Genomic DNA, 19,596 nt, shown 5'->3' with positions numbered 1-19,596 from the left:
ACCCCCCCAGACCCACAGGAACCCAAATCCTGCCCGGCCCCAGCAGACACCCGGGGCCACCCGCGCTTCCGAGGCGAAATAAAAACCCAGACCAACAGCTCTTAAAAAGGGGAACTCTTCATGCTGAAGATGTTCCTTTTTTTTTTTTTTTCTTTCTTTCTTTCGTTAATTGCCTTATTTTAGCTGTTTCCAGACAGAAATAGATCGATTTGTTACACAGAAAAAAAAAAAAAAAAGGCGATAGTAAGAGGTAAAAATAAAGGCAAAAGCTATTTACAGAAACCAACGGGGAGAGTCTGGACAGAGGCCTCCAGACTTCTCACTTCTTTTTGGGCGATTTTCGGGCACCGGATTTGGCTCTGGGTTTGGACCGCTTTGCCTTCTTCACCTTGGATGCCTTCAGCGACTTGGCCTTAACAGTCTTTGGCTTCTTGGCTTTCTTGGGGCTGGCCCTCGACTTCTTCCTGGCTTTCCTGGCGGCGGCTTTGGGCTTCTTGGCCGGCGACCTGGCTTTCCTGGGCCTCGCCCCCTTCTTGGGCGACGTGGACCTTCGGGCAGCCTTCTTCTTCTTCTTCCTCCCGGCCGGGGCCTTCTTGGCCTTGTCCCCCTTGGCCAGGCGGTAGGAGCCGGAGGCCCCGACCCCTTTGGTCTGCTTGAGGACGCCGGCGGCGAGCAGGCGCCGGATGGAGAGCTTGATCTGGAGGTCGGCGTGCTGGCCCACCCTGTAGTGGCTCTTCACGTACTTCTGGATGGACTGCCGGGACGAGCCGCCGCGGCTCTTCTCGGCCCGGATGGCCGCCGCGATCATCTCCGAGTAGCTGGGGTGCGACGCCGGCTTCCGAGGCGCCTTCGCCCGCTTGGGCTTGGCGGCCGGAGCCGGGGCCGGGATGGGGCTGTCCGTCATGGCCAGCGCTTCTCCCGGGGCTGCTGTGGTGGAAACCGGGACCGGGTCGGCCACCCGCGACGGGGACACCGGGGCAGGCTACGAGAAGGAGCTGCAGGCAACACGAGGCACCGTGCTGCCACCTCTGCTGCCTCTGTGGGCACACCCGGCGCTGCCCCGAATTTAAGGGTGTGGTGCGGACGGCGGGGAGGACTGCCTGTCCCCCCTGTCCCTCCCCCATCGCGTCCCGCCCCGCCCTGCGTACTGGGGTGCACTGGGGAGACGGGGAGGGATGTGGTAGGGACAGGGAGGGAGAGTGTGGGGACAAGGAGGGACACTGTGGGGACAGGGAGGGACACTGGGGTGGACACCAGGGGATGGGGAGGGACAGGGAGAGCTTTGGGGGGACGCTGGATGGGACAAAGGCACTGGGAGGGGTATCGGGGGACAGGGAGGAATGAGCAGTGGGGACACTGAAGGGGAAAGTGGGGGGGACAAGGAGGGGATGTGGCAAGGACACATAGAGGAGTTTTAGGGGACAAGGAGGAGCATGGGGAGGAACAACAGGGGATAAGGAGGGGGGCACTAGATGGACAAGGAGGGACACTCCCTTCCCTCTGCCCCAAGCCACCATGGTGTCACCCTGGGGTGGGTGATGGCTCCCTGTCACACCACCCGCTGTCCCCAGGGCACACAAAGGTTTTGGGGGGTACTTTTTTCATGCAAAAAGGCTCAAAAATAGGTTTGGCAGCTGTACCCCGTGGTCCAATGTCTCTGTCCCCACTCCTCTGTCCCTTCTGCTCCCCACCAAGGGGCTTTGGGGATATCATCTCATCCCTCATGCAGAGTCACAAACTAAAGGCTGTCCCCTGGTTTGGGGGCCAGACAGCCCTTTACTGGGGGACAGAGCAGGGACGTGAATTCTCATCAGCCATTGCTTCCCAGCTGGGGATGCACTCAGCTGTCCCTGGGAGATTAAATGTGGCTGTGGCCCTCACCTTTCCGGAGGATTCAGGTGATGTTTTCCTCCTTCCATCTGAAAAACACCTGGCTGCCCGCAGACATTTAGTGCTGGGGGACAAAACCCTGCAGCTCGAAACACCTCGGCACGTCCAACGCATGCTGAGCACCCTCCTGCAACACCGATGGCACCTGGGCGGATTCGTGCCACCAGCCCGGGACACGCAGGCATCGGGAAAAGAAAAAGGGGACCCCGGTAGAGGACTCTGGCCTCTCGGTGACACCCTGACCGGGTGAAGCACCCTGCGTTTTCTGAGCGGGAAATGGAGCGCCGTTGCTGGCTGCCTGCACGTAGGCACTCGGGCGCGGGGAGATAAGGCCCCATCTGGTTTTATTTTGCATCCAAGCTCGAAACCGCCAGCAGCACCCGGGCTCGCCCGCCAAGCGGAGAAAACAAGAGAGGTGGCGGTGGGGGGGGGGGGGGGGGGTTGCCAAGAGCATCTCCCAGCCCCGCTCCTTCCCCGCGGAGCCTCCAAAAAAGAGGCGGCGGTTATCAGGGCGGCACAGCGCCTGGGCAGGGAGGAGGACAAAAGGCTTCACCTTGCTGGAGCCAGCTGGAAACGGGCTGTCTTATCGGAGCCCATCACCCGCGCACCTCCGGCAGCTGGTGGGGACGCGGCCTCTCCGCTGTACAGGGGGGACCCCAGACCTTCATCCCGACCGGGTCCCTAATTTTTAGCAAGACAAAAACAAGGGAAGGTCGTAGGGGTGGTCGCAGTTCTTTGGGGTCCTCCACGGGCAAATTCTGGCCAAGAAAATCCCAAAGGTCCCTGAAGCACCCCTGATGGTGAGAGCATCCCTCGCACCCTGCGCTGGTGCACCAGCATGTCCTTAACGGGCAGGAGCAGCTCTGGAGCTGGAGGTGTCATGGAAATGGTGCAGAGGCCGATGCTGCACGTTTCCAGCATTAAATCGGCTTTGGGGATTGGGAAACGTCCCTCTATCACAAACCTCCGGGTTAGGAGCCTGGCAGGGGAATCTTCCAGTAATCCCAACGTCTTCATCCTCCTCCTCCTCCTCCCTCCCCGTGCCTCGTCTGACCAACCCCCTCGGGATTTCTGCACGTCCAGCCCAGGACTTCTTCTTAAATGGTCAAAGCACGCACATTGTGGACGTGCTGCAGTCCCCTCGGTACCAACCCACACCTCGCAGGGCCGGGGCTGTTCTTTAACAGCATCCAGGCACAGCAGGGGGAGCACGCAGCGAACCCATCCCGGCGAAATTTAATTCAGCCCGCGCTCCCCTTTTCAAAGGGGCTTGAAACATGCAGAAAAGCAGCCCTACAGGCTGCCGAGCCCGCCGACATTTCGGCTGCCCGGCCCTCCCGTGCCCCTGCGGCCGGGCGATAGCGCTGTGGGGCCGATGTGGGGCCGGTATCGCCCCGCCACACACTGCACCGTGGGGTGACGGGGCTGATCGGCAGCGCCCACACATTTTGGCGCAATGCTTTTATCACGGGCAGCAGCCCCCAGCCAGGAAAAGAAATAAAAAATAATAAAAAAACAAACACAAAACCCCAAACCCAAACAAACACAGATAGCGAGCGCCTGGGGAATGGGGTGGCCGGCCAGTTGCATCACCCGTGGGTGGTTAGGACCATGCAGCCTGAATTCAGCCACAGGGGATGTGCAGGGGTGTTTATTCCTAAAAACAAATGTGTAATGCTTTTGCCCTCCTAATTTGGTTCCTACAAATCCCTAACATCAAGGTGGACATCCACAGCCTGGAGGCTCTCGCCTTCCCAGCTCTGGCCATGTGTGCCAAACTCATCCCATGTTTCAGCCGGCATTTTGGGCACGATCTGAGCCATCCCACCATCATTTCTCTCAGTAATTATTGGACTGGTGTCATGATGCAGATTATCCCCCTCCCCAAACCCAAATTCAGAACAGACAGGGGGATAGCTGCTTTGCTCGGCTTCCCTCAGCCTCTGTGCCGGCCCCAAAATCACGCAGGAAGCTGCAAAAATTGTCTCCACTTTTCGTCCCGAGCCCTCCCCTCGCAGAACATGTTTTTCATCAGCAAAATGGAAAGATTTTATTAAGTTAAGAAGTGAAGGGCACGGCAGAGCAGCAGCTCCCACCTCGGGGCTGGCTGCACAGCACGGCAGCAGCTCCTCTGCCCCAAAAAAAAACAGGGGGGGGCTCTCCCCGTCCCAAGGGAGGGCGGGCAGGGAGGTGCCAGGGGGTTGAGGCTCTGCCAAGGCAGAACCAAAGGACAGTCACTGAGAGCTTGATCACGCAGCCTCGTGCCAAGGTCTCCTCTTTCAAAGTCCTGGGCGAGCGCAGCTGCGGCCCCGTCGGCTCCCTCCTATGGCTTTGGGTGTCTTCTCCCCAGGGGAGCAGTGTCCTCGCTGTAGGACCCCGTAGGGCCACGGAGATGGGGGGAAGAGAGGGCACAAAAAGTGCCAACGGTGGCTGCAGGGCCAGGAGAAACGGGGCTGGGGAGAGGGGGGAGAGATTCTCTTTTTTTCTCAGGTCAGAAAACACTTTCCCCCCTCCTCTTTCCCTTCTTCCCAGGGGAAGACAAAAATTCCTCTATAAAATATAATTTTCACATATAAAATCCCGAAGAAGGTGCATGTTAGGAGCCAGTCCAAACGACGTGCTCAGATACGCAGGCGAGAGGGGCTTGAAGGGCTTCATCGAAAGCTTCAGGAGGGGCGTGAGGGGAGGCTGGCCGGGGAGGGGGAACGTCGTGCCAAGGCGATAACGGATGGGATTCAACCTCCCCCTCCCCACGAGTGAGGAACGGAGCAAATTAAAAACAAGAATAGATAAACAAACGAAGAACAGACCTGGAGAGAGAGAGGAGATAAAATTAAAAAAAAATAGAGGGGAGCAGTAGGAACCTGCCAGCCAAGGGGGGGACGTGGCAGCTCCCCGGCGCTCACCGTTACTCGCTGACGCTGTTGCCCAGAGATTCCTTCTCCTGCAGGGCCGCCATGGCCAGGCGCAGGTGCTCCTTCAGCTGCTCAATCTCCCGCTCCGAGCGCACCTTGATGTGATTCAGCTCGGCGTAGACGTCCTGGTATTTCCCTGAGGCAAATCTCTTGTCCTGCCGGGAGATGGGGGGGAAGAGTCGGCAAACCCTGGCGCCGGTATTGGGGTGGCGAGGCGAGGCCAGTGGGAGAAAGGCCAGCAGGTGGAGGAGGAACCAGCCCAAGATCTGAAGCTCAGCAGCAATTTTATAGCAGTATTTAACAGCCTGGCTTGGAAGGGACCTTGAAAAATCATCAGGTCCAATATTTTTTGGGAAAAGAGAGCCTAGATGAGATTTTATTGAGCACCCTGTCCAACCGCGTCTTGAAAACCTCCAGTTTTGGGGACTCCACCACAACCTTGGGGAGGCTGTTGTGGTAATTCATCGTTTTCACCATAAAATTTCATTTTTTCTATCAAGGTGAAATATCAGCCCTAGCAAGCAGGGGATGGAGGCTCCAGGCCAGCACCCACCTTCTGCATCATCTGCAGCTCCTCCCGGAGGCACTGCACCTCCTTCTTCACGTACTGCAGCTCGTTCTCCTTCACCCGGAGCAGCACCTGGGCCGGGGAGAGAGGAGCCAGAGGTGACTCAAGGCAGGGGGAAGCAGAGAGCCGCAGGATGACCGCTGCCCCGGGCGGGCGCAAGCGCGGCGCTGGGAGAGGAAGGAAGAGGGAAATGATGCGAGGTGCCCCAGGAGAGGCACAGAGGGGAAGCTTGCGCACCTCCTTCCTGCACAGCTCCCGGCCGCCCCGTAGTTCCCCTCCGAGCCCAAATCTCTTTCAGGGTTTGACCCTGCCAGCCCCGTACCTCCAGCTCGCAGGAGCTGCGCTCGTTGTTCTGGGAGCGGTCCCCGGAGCAGCGCGAGGAGATGAAGCTCCGCAGCTTCCCGATCTCATCCGAGAGGCGGGTCTGCAGCTCCTGCGGGCAAGCCCCGAGAAAATAGTGGAAGAATACGACCCAAAAAGGGGGGTTTTAGCAGCCAGGTTAGATAGGGGCAGCCCCCAGGGGAAGGAAGATGCTCCGTGGGCAGGGAAAGCCCCTGTCTTGCCTGGTTCTTCCGCAGGAGCTGCTTCCCCTCTTGCTGGCAGCGCTGCAGCGTCTGCTCCCGCTCCTCCGCTTTCTCTGTCAGCTGCCCGATCTCCAGGCACTTCTGGGAGTACTGCTCCGACAGCACCTGCAGCTCCCGCTTCAGGGAGTCCACGTCCAACCTGCCAAAGAGGCGCCGGGGTCATTGCTGTCCTCGGCATCGGCATCACCTGCCCCCGTGCCACGGACGGGCTCTTCCCAAAGCCTCCGTCGTGGCTTTGCCACACTGCTCCGTGCGGCTCCAGGCTTCGTCCTCCACCCTCCCAACACGAGGACGGGGCTCCTGGGAGCTTCAGGTCATGCAGGAGAAGCGGAGGAGCTTTGCGTAACGCAGACAGATATGAGCTGATAGGGGAAACGCCAGGAATAGCGAGAGCTCTGCTAGTTCTGGGTGGCCAGGCACCTCCTTATGCCTCTGTGGATCAATCCTGCCTTGCTGGCACCAAGCAGGGGATAAAGCTCTCTGCCATATAGCTGGTTTTATGGCAGCAAGCCTGGCTGTCACCCACCGCCCCTGGAGAGGCAGACACTGGAGGCTACAGCCTCAGATGGGTGCGATAAGACCAGCACGGGGCTCGGTGAGGGCAGCAGCCCTGAGCAAGGGGAGCAGGAGAGGAGATTTCTTACTGGTGCTGCTTCTGGAGGGCATCCGAGATGGAGCCGCACTGCTGAAAGCTTCGTGTCCTGCCCAGCTCCTTGTTCATCTCCTCCCGGTGGGCTTTCTTCAGTGCTTCGATGGCTGCAGGGAGGGACAACGGGGGATCAGGCTCTGCCTGCTCAGCACATCTGGGGAAACCAACCCGGGGAGCTGACCGAGCTATTACAGACTCGGATCTCCTTCTGCAGTTCCTCCTCCTTCCCTTCTGCTCCTCCGCTTCCCAAAGCCACCCGAAACAGCCGCCCCTACCCGCTGCCGTGGCCGCAGCCTCCTCTGCCAGGAGCCGCTCCTTCTCCTGCCGCAGCCGCTCCAGCTCCCGCTGGTGGTGCCTCTGGAGCTCCTCCATCACCTGCTGGTGGGACGACTCCATCTCGGCCAGGCTGCGCTCGCAGGCCTCCTACCAGGCCAGGAAAAGGACAAAAAACAGGAGGAGTGAGGGGCTTGGAGGTGCCAGGCTGGTATCACTCGGCAAACCTTACTCCAGCCCAGGGCCAGAGATCGCTTCCTGGGATGGTTTGTCCCTCCCGAAAGCGAGGTGCTGCTTTTGGTGCCAAACACACCGAGAGATCGAACATCTCTGGCTGGAGGAGGTTAACAGCTGGAACCACGTCCCGCTATTTGCCTTTTAAATGAAGCAGCGACCCCAGAATCGATGGAAACCGAGCCTCTTCTTCGGAAAAGTGACACCAAAAGTGACACCTCCCAGTGCCACATGACTTGGCTGGGCGCTGTTAAAGAGCCCTTCTTCCCCAGAGCCTGGCTGTCAGAGACCTTCCCACCCCGTTTGCTTTCCTTTCCGCTGGCCCTGAGCTGCAGGACAGCTCTCTCAGCACCATGGATAACTGATATTACAAGAAAAACCCAAGCAGGACATTCCCCTCTCAGCCCCCAAGGCCTGGGAGGGATGTTTTTGCCACCTAACCATGCCAGAACATTATTTTTAAGAAGCCCTCGCATCCCCCAGCTTGCTGCCCCCAGTTCCTTCCCCTGGCACTAAGGGAAATGCTTTTAGGGCTTGCCACACACACACCAGCCTTTCTCTAATTACCATTGATTACAGCCGAGCCCCATTAGGGTCACCGAGGCAACCCAACGATTAGCGATACCTGCTTGGCAGCGAGTCCCGGGCCGTGGCATTTCCCATTTCGGGGCTCACCTGAGAGATGTACCCCCGGGGCACGTGGCTGTCCCCCTGGGGTTTTGTCGCCTCGTTTTTGGCCCGGCAGGACTCCAGTTGCGCCCGCAGTGACTGGACCTGTGCCAGGAAGGGGAGAGAGAGAGGTGCTGAGCCCAGGGAGGAGGTGGCAGCCTGGAAAGAGCAGCGCGGGGAAGCCAGCAAGGAGGGGAGGAGGTGGACACGCTCTCCTCCAGAGGCAGATTTGTGTTTGAGGATGCTTAGCTCCGACAGACACACACGCTGCTCTTCCCCAGAGCTCAGAGGTGAAGCTCAAAAAGGAGGCAGCAAAAACCAAACGCAAAACTGCACCAAAAGGCAGCTCGGTGCAAGCCATGCCACCGGCGTGGGTGGCCTGGCTCCTCTGCGGAGCCTCCTGCTGCCAGGGAGGCACAAAGCCCCAGGGCACGCACTGTAAGAAGCCAACTTTCCGAGGGGACAGATGCTCTCACCTCCTTTCTCAGCGCCTCGTTGAGGTCTCCTCCTTGGTTTCCCTTGCCCTGGTTCAGCAGCGCGGTCAGGGGCACCCGCCGCGAGTCCTTCAAGGGCAGGCGTTCCAGCTCCAGCCACTTCTTCTCTATCTCCTCGTTCAGCCGAGCCCGCTGCTCCTCCGAAAGCGGGCTGGGGGGCAGATCCGGCTCCCCAGCCTTGCGGGATGAGTCCCCCCCCAGCCCGTCGGCGTTGGGCACCCCGCTGTCGGGGCTCTCGAACCACCTGCGCCTCTCCTCCGAGCGGAGAGCCAGATCCCGCTCCAGATCCTCGTGGTGCTTGGGGGCTCGCTCCGAGCCCCTCAAGCTGCCTCTCGTCCTCGGCGGGGAGCCCTGGCTGGGGGGGTCCTGCTGCAAGGGGGACAGTTCCACGTAGTCGAAGGCATGGCGCTGCCCGTCTGCCTTCCAGGGGCTGCTTTTGGTGCTCCCCTCGGAGCCCGGCCGCTGCTGCTGCTGCTGCTCCTCTGCCCGCAGCGAGCCCCTGGCCGGGACGCAGTTGCGCAGCGCGTTCTCCTTGTTGCAGTCGGAGAGCCTGGAAGCAGAGCGGTGGCACGTGAGGGAAGAGAGGCGCAGCGTGGGGACGGGCAGACGGCCCCCGTGCGCGCGCTGCCGGCCGAAACCCACAGCTCGGGTTTTGCTCAACCCAGCCTTGCGAAAAAACAACAAAAAAAAAAACACACCGAGAGGTTTCGTCACGCTGCTTGGCAGCTCTGGCTGCGTGCGTGGGTGAGAGGCTCTCCCCACGGGGTGCAGAGGATCTGCCCCGAGCCCCAGCCGTGCCAAACTCCAGCATGGAAAGGGGAGGGGGACCTGACGCCAGGCAGCTCTTACTTGGTGACATCCGGGGCGCTGACGGGGCGCACGTTCTTCCTCAGCGCCTCGATCCAGTTGCGCCGGATGCCCGAGGTCATCGCCGACAGCGTGAAGATGGCATCCTTCGTCTGCAGTGGGGACAGGACGGAGGCTCTGGCGCTGCTCACCAGAGGCACGGGCAGCTCCTGGTGGTCTCCCAGGACCGCTGGGCGCCTGCTCGCGCTGCGTCAGCTCACTGAGAGCTTTATACAAAACCCCACAGCCCCTCTCCGTTCGCCTGCTGCACCCATTAGGGATGCCACCCTATATCTTGGGCTCCTGGGGATGCACGGAGGGGTGATATTGGACACGTGCTCTCTGTGGGGAAGCCTCTTTCACACCCCTCATGAGACCATCTCCAAGCAAAGGCAAAAGAAAAACCAGCAACAAGCAAACAAGAACCACCACAGGGTGACTCTGGGTGCCGGGCATGTCACCGACTACCCTGGCACCCTGGCACTAGGTTTGCACAGCCCAAATCTCTGCATCAGAGGTGTAGATGGCAAGGGAGCAGCCGTTCCCATCTGGCAAACCCCCCGTGCCTGCAGGGCACTCACGTGGATCTGGAAGCCGTAGTTGCGCTGCACCGCGAATTCCGTCACATCCGTGCAGGAGCGGAGATCGATTTCGCCATCGAGGTCATCGGCCTGAAAGCACAGCCGCCCCCCGGGGTATAAATGCAAGCCCGGCTCCGAAAAAGCCCCAGCCACCTGCCTGCACCCTAAAGAAAGCGTGAGCCACCTCTGCTCTGCGGGAGGAGGAAGATTTGGAGAGCATCAGAGCAGCCCCTCTTTTCACTCCCCACCACGACAACCCCCCCAAAGGGCTTTTTAGGATGAACGATGGACCAGGATGAGGTCTCAAAGAGACGCCAGCCACCCCTGGCTCCTTTCACAAGGAGGGGACACTCTCCCTCGCGTGGGCACGAGGTGGCCAGGCCAGCGGTGGCGTCCCTCTCCCCTCCTCACCACGTGGACGAGACCAGGAAAGCACAGAGGGTTCGGGAACCGCTGCCAGCGCTCACCTCCTCGGCGTTGGAGTCCCTGTAATACCTCAGGCTCGAGTCGGTCAGCACGAACCAGTGCTTCTTCCACTGCCAGCGGGCCGGGCAGGGGGAGGGAGGGGAAAAGACAGGAGGGAAACGGATAGACGGTTACCCAGGGAAGCACAGGAACAGGGAGGGACGCGCTGCTCCGCGACCTCGCAGCCTCTGCCCCCTTCTCCGGTTCCCTTCCAACTCCCCCTCGCGCCCCTCGGCTCCGAGCTGGGGTTTCCCACAGCGGGAGAGACCGAAACAGGAGGGGAAGGAAAAAAACACTGCTCGCACGGGGACCACGACCAACAGGGCTGGGGCAAGAGGCGGGATGCAGGTGGGGCTTACCTCTCCTGGCTCGTCCAGGATGGACATCCATCCCTTCTTGAAATTGAGGAGATCTGGCTGGAGGAGAGAGGAGAAAGCAGAGGGTTACTGCGTGCTGGAGGCCACGGAAGGTCCCTCGTGCCAGCGGATGGGATCAGAGTCCCCAGAGGGGGAAGAAGGAGCAGGAAGAGCCCCGCAAGGCTTTTAGGAAACGCGTGGGGGTTTAGGACCCAGTGGCGGAGGAGGACGGGATTTAGCTCTCAGCAGCAGGCAATCATTCCTGTAAGAGGAAACAGGAGATAAGAGTGAAAAAAAAAATAAAAAATTAAAGGAAAATATGCGGCAGGGAGGTTTCCACAAGGTGCCTTGGAGGTATTTACTCTGAGATAAGCGAGGGAGGCAGGGGCGAGGGGAAGGGAACGCCGGACAGGCCGGGGCTGGAGAAGGAAGGGAAGGAGCGGACACACCTCACCCCAAACCCAGGCACCCATCCGTGCCCCACAGCTACATCCTGCCCGCTTATTAAAGACACGAGCGGCTCCTCTCCTCCCGCAGAGCCTTCCCTCGCCCCACGGCCGCAGAGGATGAGGACGAGGGGAGTTTCACCCAGCTTAGTGCCTGTTAAAATAAAGTTTTGCCCCCCTCTGCCTGCTCCTAACCTCGCGCCAGCGGGACGGCATCCCAAGCAGTTTCTCTCCCCGCAGCAGCGCCGTGCCGGAGAGCTGACTCAGGGCAAGCGCTCTGCCCGGCTTCGCCCTCGGCCCAACAGGCTGCAGCCGCTCCTCCTCCCGACTCCAGCAGCCCCGGGAGGAGCTGCACCAGCAAATAACTCAGCCCAGAGCCTCTTCTTCTTCTTCCAGGACAGGGAGAGGAGGCGATGAGCAGTGTGCTGGTGGCTGCGCACCGAGGGGGCCGGGCGCATCCCTTCGGCCGCTCCCCCAGACCCCGTCGGTGGTTGCCGCCCTGGGAAAGCGCTCTGAAAATTAATTCCTTCCCTGTATTTGTGGCTCCACCCTGCTCGCCGTTATCCCTTTCCAATCCAGTGACTTCAGCCCTGGCTCCGGACTGGGAGCGGCAGGAGGGAAGGAAAGGAGGCGAAGCGTTCGGCGCGGCCGCCCCTCCCGGCACGCACGTGTGCGGGGCAGGGAAAGCAGGCAGCAGCGCTGTGGTTGCTCCTTTTTCCATCTGGGAAAGTGTTTTTGGGGTGGGCTGTAGGGTGGGCTCCGCGTCCTGAGCGCCAGGAGGCAGCTTGGATCAGGGGTGGAAGAAAAATGGACCGAGAGGGGGAGCGAAAGGACTCCCGGGGGGCTTCTGTGCAGGTCAGCAAGGGCTCAGATATCAATGATTTACCACGCCAGGGCATTAATTGCTGCAATAATGAGCCTGGTGTGTAACAATGGGGAAACAAACTGCAAAAAAGATCAGGCCAGCCCTGCCAGAGCCCCTGCCAAGGCTCGCTGCCCTATTCCTGCCCCGCACGCATTACCAGGGCCAGCAAATCCCCGCCGCAGGCTTCCCCCGAGCACGTGAATGTCACCGGGCAGAACGGGCCCTTTTTTCCCTGCCAGCCTCAGCTCTGCAGCCACCCTGGCAGTGTTTTTGCCGTAGCAGGGCTGGCAGCACGGGACAGGCCACCGGTGGCTGCAGAAAGTGTGTAAAACCATTTATATCCCCCCCTCTCCACGACCAAATCCAGCTTCGTCTGCTGGAGCAGAGAGCTCGGGAGATGAGCAGAGAGCAGAGCAGGGCTCGGACTGAATCCTACACAGCACCGAGTGGCTGGGGACACGGGGGACATTCAGAGGGACCTGGTTACAGCCCGGCAGGTTGCAGAGCCAGCCGAGGAGGGGATAGCAGGGTTGTGCTTGCAGCCGGCAAGCATCTGAAGAATGTAAACACCCAAGAAGGGAAGGGGCTGGGGTGGGAGCGGAGGAATCGCCGCCGGGTGGTACAAGGGAGCTGGAGCCCAGGGGGGAGAAACGGAGGAGAAGAGAAGGCGACGGAGCGAGGGAGATGAAGCTGAAGGAGGGGAAGGACAGGAGGACCTCGCCTCGGTGTGGTGGAGCCCTGGAGGGCAGAAACCCCCGAGCTGACGGGGAGGGGGTGGCCGGTCAGGTGCGCTGCCTCCACCGCCAGCCCCGCGCCTCCTGCTCCTTTTGGGACCGCAGGCCCCGGAGCAACACTTCCCTGCCCACGGCGGCTGGAAGGAGGGACCTCTGGAGGTCACCTCTGAGTGACCAGTGTCCTCTGGAGGTGCACCCCCAGGTCGCCCAGGGCTCCTTCCTCTCACCTCCTCCCCGCCACGGGGCTGGCAGCGGGGGCTTCTCGGCCTCCCCGCCAGCGCGCTTCCTCCGAGAAAAAAAAAGAAAAAGGGAACTCGCTCCGCCAGGAAAGGGCCGCAGGCCAAAAGACAAAGCTAAACCGCTCCGGCTCTGCTCAACAAAACCCCTCTGGGGCCGGAGGGGTTCGCAGCCCAGCCTGCCACCCGTAGGTGTCCCCCCCAGTGTCGCTCCCCGTCCCCTTGCCACCGGCGTGGCGAGCGTCAGCCGCTCGCGCGCCCACCGGGGTGCCCTCCGCCTGTCCCCACGCGTGGGGGGCTGCCCCTAAAGCTGCTCCATCGCCAGCCAGGAGGGGACGGAGGGCAACCCAAGAGGGGTGACGGGGTGAAGACGGTGGCGGCGAGGCCTGAGCCGAAGCAGGGGGACCCCCGGTGCCGGACTCACCGTCATGGCTGGGGCGCGGCGGGCACGGGCGCTGGCAGCCAGGGTGGCGGGGTGGCTTCAGAGGCCGGGTGGTTCCCGTAGCCCCACCATGCCTGCCTGAGCTTTTTTTCCTCTTTTTTTTTTTTATGAAAAAAAAAAAAAAAAGTTTTTCCTCCCACCCGAAACTTCCTGGGAGGACCCAGCCGGGCCAATGGGAGCCGCCCCGCAGCGCGCAGCCAATGGAGCCGGCGGGGCGGGTGAGGCCGGTGGGGCCCCCACGGAAGGACAAGCTGTGGGGCTCTTGGGGTGACACCGGGACCCCCGCTTCACAGCGCCCTTTGTGCCCCAAAAGGCCCCGCTGCCAGCAGGAGATAGGGGAAGGAAGGCAGCTCGGCGAGGGGGTCAGGCCCAGGTGCGCTGCTCGCCCCCCACTCAGCCTCGCCAAGTGGCTCCGTGCCTCAGTTTTCCCATCTGGGGAATGGGCACAGGGTTGGGGTGTGACCCCCGCCATCCCACGGGGTGTGACAGCGAGCCCCGTGCCCAGGAGGTGACAGGGAAGGTGCCCACTTGGTGTGTGCTGAGCCCCCCCAACCCCAGTCCCAGGCTTTGCCCCCTACCTTGTTGCGTCTCTCACCGGCATTGGGGGCTTGGTGCTGGCTTCCCGAGGAGCTTTGTGCTGGGAAGGCGCCTCCACCCAGCTGGGGCTGCGGGGAGAGAAGGCGAGAGGTAAAAGCAAGAGGGTTTTACCCCCTCCTCGCTTCCCCAGACCCCGATGTCACCCTCCCAGCGCGGGGCAGGAGGAAGCACCCCAGTGCCAGGAGGGCGGCGCCGCTCCTCACACCCTGGGGAAAAGGGGATGCTGGAGGGGCAGGAAGGCTGCGTGTGGACGTGTGTGTGTGTGTGTGCAGCTCAATTCTGCCCTGGCCAGGGAGAAAAGCTGCAAATAAGGTCGGCACCCTGCTCCCTGCAGGCAGAGATGCTCGCTGGTTTTACCCCTGGCAGCAGGGTCCCCCCCCCAGCTCCGGCTCCTGGCTGTGTTTTCACTCCCCTGCCGTACTCACGTGGTAAATAGGAAGCTTCTTGCTCCCCCAGTCGCTTTCCAAAGGCTTTTCGGGGTTGTTTGAGTCCTGGCTGCGCTCGGGCGCCTTCCAGTCATCTTCCAGCTGCTGCACTGGACTCTCAGGCCTTCTCCAGCTGTCATCCGGCCGCGGCCACACGTCTAGACACCTCCCAGGGCTTCTCCAGTCCTTTTCCAGCTGGTGCATCAAATCTACGTGGCACAGGGGCTTCTCCTGGAGCTTCGAGTCCTTCTCTGGCTTCAGAGCTTGCTGGCCATCTCCACGGCCCTTCCAGTCCTGCTCCAGCGGGCGCGTCGGGCTCGTGGGGCGCAGCGGCTTCCCTCGGCCTCTCCACTCACCGTCCGTGCCCTTCCCGGGGAGGGGAGGCTGCAGTTTTTCCCGCAGGCTCTGCCAGCCACATTCGGGCTGTTTCCCGGAGCCCCTGGCATGCGGAGGCTCCCCTGGGTTCCCCCATCTCCTCTCTGCCCCCTGTGCTGGGCCAGCTGGGGAGATCTCCTTTTGACTTTTCCACGCGCTCTCCGTCCGCCCCAGGGGACTCGTGCACCGTGGGGGCCCTGCCCGGCCCAGCCTGACGCTATCCGAGCCCTTCCCAAAATTCGGGGGGCGCAGGGAATCCCCCAGGCTCTTCCTCTCCGCCGTTTTCCCCACGCTGCCAGCCTGCCAGGCAGCTCGGCCCCTCTCCGTTTGGCTCCTCCAGTCTTTCTCCGAGCGCTGGGGAGGGCTCGCGGCCCCCCCTGCCCTCTGCTCCGACCTGAAATTGGGGCTGGGGGAGCGCGGGCTGCTGCTGCCCCTCTCCAGCTGCCGAGTGGGGCTCGAGGAGTCCCTTGGCTTCCTCCAGTCCCTCTCCGCCCGTGATGATGGGCACACGGGGCGCAGGGGGGTCCCGGTCCTCTCCGGGAGCCGAGCCGGGCTGGGGGAGCGCCGGAGCTCTTTGGGGTCTCTGCTGCGCTGCTCGGGGTGCCAGGAGAGCCGCTGGCCCTATGGGATGAAGAGCAGAGTCCTCTTGGGATGGAAAATACACTCGTGAGGGACAACCAACGAGGGTTGGTTGGGTCATAACAAGAGGCATTGCAGCCATCGCACCCCCACGCGCAGAGGCAGCCTGCAGCGAGGAGAAACCTCTCAAATAGGGGAAAAATAGTGGCAGGAGCAAGCAGCCAGGACTCACCTCCCTGGGCAGGCTGGGGCTGGACTGCCTGCGACCTAGGCGGCCTTTGCTGGGTGGCAGCGGGGTCTTCCCATCCAGCCTCTCCACGCGGCCCTCCTCCAGCGCCTGGAAAGCCTCCAGCGTCTCCGATTTCCTGCGGGCACGAGGAGCCGGGCTCCAGCCCCGCACATCCCCAGTTTGGGACGCCCCGATCGCTTTCGGGGACACCCCAGAAGCCTCCCCACTCCTTTCTCACCTGCGCTCGCAGCCGAATATCCTCTCCACCTCCACCCGGCCGGGGCTGAGGGTGCGGGAGCCGCAGCGCTCGGCGGCGTCCCCGCGGCCGAGGCGCTTGGGTTTGGGCAGGTCCGCCAGCACCGTGTACTCCTGCCGCTCCAACCCGCGCCTCCCCTCCGTGCCCGCGCCTCCGGGGTGCCCGTGGGGCTCCCCGGGACGGGAGGAGGACGCCAGGAGCCTGCCGGGGGTCAGAGAGGAGCCGCGGCCGCGAGGTGATGGCGAAGGAGCCCGGGGAGGGTCGGGTTTGGGGTGATCCAGGGAGAAACGGCAGCTCCCCGTGCGGGGTTTTGCCCGGCTCTCCTCGGGCTTCTGGCTGGCGGGACCTCGGGCTGGGGTGGGGAGAAGGGGGTTAACACCAAGAGGTGCCGGCTCACAGGCTCCAGGCCTTAAACATTTAGGATTCCCGTGTCAAAAACCTCCTAGGAGCAGGCTCTGCCATATCTAGAGACCCGCCGGCAACTTCAGGCACCCCCGAGCGGGGAGCAAGCCAGAAGCAGGGTGTAGGACGGGGGCAAACGGAGCGTACCTGCTTTCAGCGGGCAGATTTCTTTCCTACAGCTCGGGGCCTCCGTCCTCACCCAGGATCCAGAGGGAAGGGGCTGAGCCCACCTGGGTCTGTCTGCCTGCGGCGCCCGCGCCTCGTCCTTGCGGCCCCCGTGGCTCATGGCGTCCCGTTTGCCCGATCCCAAAGAGCTGTCCCACAGCCTGGTCATTTCCCAGTCCTGGGAGACAAGACAGGGCAGGTCTCTGCAGTGGGGGCAGCAAGCCTGCGGGCTGGAAGGAGGCAAAGAGGGGTTACAGCCCAGAGCTGCTGGCGAAATGGGACTGGGAGAGGAGCAGAAGGTGGGCTCAGCCCCAAATTGGCTGGCAGGGGAGGGAGTGGGGCAGGAAAACCCACACAGGGGAACCCAGCAGTGAATTTGGGGACAGAGCCTGCTTTGCGGGATGAAGGAGCTCCTGAATGTGCCCGGCAGAGGTGGTGACAAGGTGATGAGGGGCTGGGGACACCGGCACACCCCACACCATGACGCCCGTCTCACCCTGGCGAGCGCGGAGCCGCCTTCGGCACAGCCTCGGGGTTCGGTGCCGGTTTCTCTGTGCTCGCCCTCGGCTCCGGGGCTGAGCGGGGGCCGTGCCCTGCCCTGCTGCCAGCTGTGGAGCGGGGAGAGAGGACAGCCGGCGGTCAGCAGAGCTCGGGGACGGCCCCCAGCACCCGGGACAGCCCAGAGGAACCCGTGCGGAGGGGATCGCTCAGCCCTATCGTCGCACCCGACGTCCCCCTGCTCCTGTGGCTTGGCTCCCCTCTCCCCGCAGTGCTCCGAGGGGTTTTATTCGAGCGGGGTGGCTGCTGGTGGCACTCACCGTGCCGCCCCGTCGGCTCGGCCCACGCAGACGTACACCTCGCAGCGGGGTGCTACGATGCGGACGGCGTCCCAGGGCCCCCCCGGCTCTGCCTCGGGGCCGCCGCTGCGCCCTGCCACCTCCACGGCATGCTCCTGCGGGGAAGAGGAGGATGCAGTGCCACCATCACCGTGATGAAGATGAGGAGGAAGGAAAACACAGCTCCTTCAGGAAACACCTTGCTTCTTCCACCTCCTCCGCCAGCAGGCTGGTTTCGGAGGCTCGCACGTGGATGCGGGCTCAGGGTACCCCCCCCTCGCCACCCAGACAGCCCCAGGAGAGGACACCGCGCCCCGAAAGAGGAGGATTTCCCCCAGGAAAGGTTGCAAAACCCCAGCCCCTGCACCTCGGCGTCTCCCCCTCTGGTTACCTGCAGGGCTGGGGGTGCCCGCGCCGCCCTCCCTCCAGCATCTCGCCCGCGCCGGGATTCGCTCAGAGGCGTCTCTGAGCAGGCAGAGGGCTGCAGTAACCTTAGAGGGCCCACGAGCAGGGGTAGAGGGCACGAAAGGGAGCGGGAGGCTCATTACTATTTCATGATCCCAGGCTGGTCGCTCCGGGAGGGCAGCGAACAACACGAAACCCTCCGCGAACATGAAACCATCCAACGCCTGCTCGGATGCAGCTTGCCGCAGCCAGGCGGCTCGTGCGGAAGGACCGGCTTAGGACTGAGGCATCCGGAGCCCCAAATCCCACGAGATTTACCCCTTTCCACCTAAATTCTGGGAACAGCTCTGCCGGGAGCGTATTTTAGGCGGGGTGGGCTGCGGATGCCAAGCAGAAGCTCACCTGCTCAGCGTGCCGGTGAGCCCCCGCGGCGCGCAAACAGTGCTGGCACAGGCTCCCGGCGAAGATGTTGGCCTCGAAACCGGCACAGGGCACGTCATCCAGCGACCGCCGCATCACCCATAGCGGGGACGAGGACGCCGTGGCTGCCGGGCTGCCCAGGGGAAGAGGAGGAAGGGAGGGCAGAGCTCTCAGCTCCCCCCTCCCCAAGGCTCTCAGGCTCCCGTGGAAGCGCAAACGTTACCCGCAGGCTGCAGTTTGCTGCTCTCGCCTGGCAAGGCTGGAGCCCAAGGGCAGCCAGCTGCGAGGCCATCGGCACGAGCCGCGTAATTGCACATAATAAAAGGGTGTGCTCCAGCCGAGGCCTTTTTTAGCAGGGGGCACCGCTCTGCGCCCTCAAACGGCTGCTGACACGGCCGGTTTGGGAGTCCCCGAGGACACAAGGCTCAGGTCCTGCTCTTTTCTTTGCAGAAAGTTGTCTTTTTCTTGACCAGACGCGAGCCTAGGCACTCGCCCGCGAGGGAAGCAGCAGGAACCAGCCCAGCATCGCCACCCACCCCTGCCCAGGGACTGCCACCCATGGCCGGAGCCCACGAGGTGTCACTGCCTGGTGGGCAAAGCATCGCTCCCACACCCCATGGGGCGCTTGGGGCCTGCTGCCAGGGTCACGCTGTGCCCCCAGGGACTCTGACACGCGTGCATGCAGCCAGGCGGCCGCACACGCTGCTCCCAGTTGCTCCCAGTGCCCCCAGTACCTCGACTCCCCCACAGCTCCCAGCGCCTCGCTGCCCGCCGAGCTCCCCTGTGAATGAAGCCGGGCGTGGGAACTGCGGGCAGCGAGGCCACGCCCCCTCCCCTCTCATTGGCCGCCGCCCGACAGCTATTTGAATACCGCTCTCTGATTGGCTGGCTCGTGGCGCGCCGGCGCCACGTGTACGGGCACCCACGTGGCGGCGGCAGCGGGCGGGCGATCGATCCGGGCCGGGCCGGGCTCGGTAGCCCCGGGGCTACGGCTCGCCCCCGGGCCTCGGTCCCTGGTCCCCCGCCGCTCCCCTGCCTGGGCCTCGCTTGGCCTGCCCTCAGTTGCTCCTGCTGCAGTTAATTCTGTGCCCAGTATTAAAAAAAAATCAAGTTTTATTCAAAAAAATAAACAAATCTCAATTTTGCTCCGTTAATTCCCCAAAATTCTCACCTCTCTCCCCAAAACTTTTCTCCCCGGTTCCTTTCTAGAGTCACCCGATACAGCCTGGAGCTTGATGTGCTGCTGAGGAGCAAGCACAGAGCAACAATTAACACACTGCAGCTCCATCTGTGCGCTGAGCTCCAACTCTTCCACCCCCCTCTGCCCTTTTTGCCTCCCCGCCTGCTTTTGATCCTCTCTAATCCCCGTTATAATTTTTTGTGGAACTCACAGGCTGGCATGAACCGTGATGTGTCTGGCAAACGCTTAACTCACCAGCTCGTGAGGGATCTCGCATCCCTCCCCCAAGGCAGCCCAGTTCCACCCCGTAACAGAGACACGGGGCCAGGGAGGAGCCAGGAATTCACGTTACAAAATCAAGCTTGGATCGATCAGCTGGAGAAATCAATACCGCAGCCAACAACACTGGTGATTAACTCCATGTAGGATTGCATGGCTCTGTTTTTTTCATATACTTTGTGAAAACAGCTTCCAGGAGGA

General features: G+C 62.2%; 2 protein-coding genes across 8 annotated transcripts; both read right to left on the bottom strand.

The window, feature by feature from the left end:
- Window positions 1-99: 99 nt before the first annotated feature.
- H1-0 (H1.0 linker histone) lies at window positions 100-1,058 on the bottom strand. Its single transcript, XM_068665956.1, has one exon. The coding sequence runs from the start codon at window positions 902-904 to the stop codon at window positions 320-322; it is 585 nt and encodes a 194-aa protein (XP_068522057.1). The 5' UTR covers window positions 905-1,058; the 3' UTR covers window positions 100-319.
- Window positions 1,059-3,914: 2,856 nt separating this feature from the next.
- Window positions 3,915-18,761, bottom strand: TRIOBP (TRIO and F-actin binding protein). 7 transcript variants are annotated; one of them, XM_068665782.1, is made up of 22 exons: window positions 18,671-18,761; window positions 17,919-18,069; window positions 17,094-17,227; window positions 16,772-16,883; window positions 16,258-16,453; window positions 15,691-16,060; window positions 15,456-15,588; window positions 14,270-15,265; window positions 13,826-13,912; window positions 10,528-10,584; window positions 10,171-10,239; window positions 9,704-9,793; window positions 9,126-9,235; window positions 8,259-8,826; window positions 7,789-7,887; window positions 6,882-7,029; window positions 6,602-6,713; window positions 5,937-6,096; window positions 5,696-5,806; window positions 5,359-5,445; window positions 4,797-4,960; window positions 3,915-4,700 (listed from the first exon to the last, which is right to left on the bottom strand). In XM_068665782.1, the coding sequence occupies exons 2-21, from the start codon at window positions 18,030-18,032 to the stop codon at window positions 4,799-4,801; spliced, it is 3,915 nt and encodes a 1,304-aa protein (XP_068521883.1). In that variant the 5' UTR covers window positions 18,033-18,069; window positions 18,671-18,761; the 3' UTR covers window positions 3,915-4,700; window positions 4,797-4,798. The 7 variants fall into 7 exon arrangements, with proteins under 7 accessions (XP_068521883.1, XP_068521877.1, XP_068521894.1 ...); XM_068665776.1 differs by having other exon boundaries at window positions 17,094-17,297; window positions 18,671-18,693; XM_068665793.1 differs by lacking the exons at window positions 17,919-18,069; window positions 18,671-18,761 and having other exon boundaries at window positions 16,258-16,505; window positions 17,094-17,103.
- Between the last annotated feature and the right edge of the window lie 835 nt (window positions 18,762-19,596).

The sequence above is a fragment of the Anas acuta genome, chromosome 1 (assembly GCF_963932015.1).
Source record: "Anas acuta chromosome 1, bAnaAcu1.1, whole genome shotgun sequence".
Taxonomy (NCBI): Eukaryota; Metazoa; Chordata; class Aves; order Anseriformes; family Anatidae; genus Anas; species Anas acuta.
The sequence above is the reverse complement of the archived record's forward strand: the minus strand, read 5'-3'. Positions and strand labels throughout refer to the sequence as shown.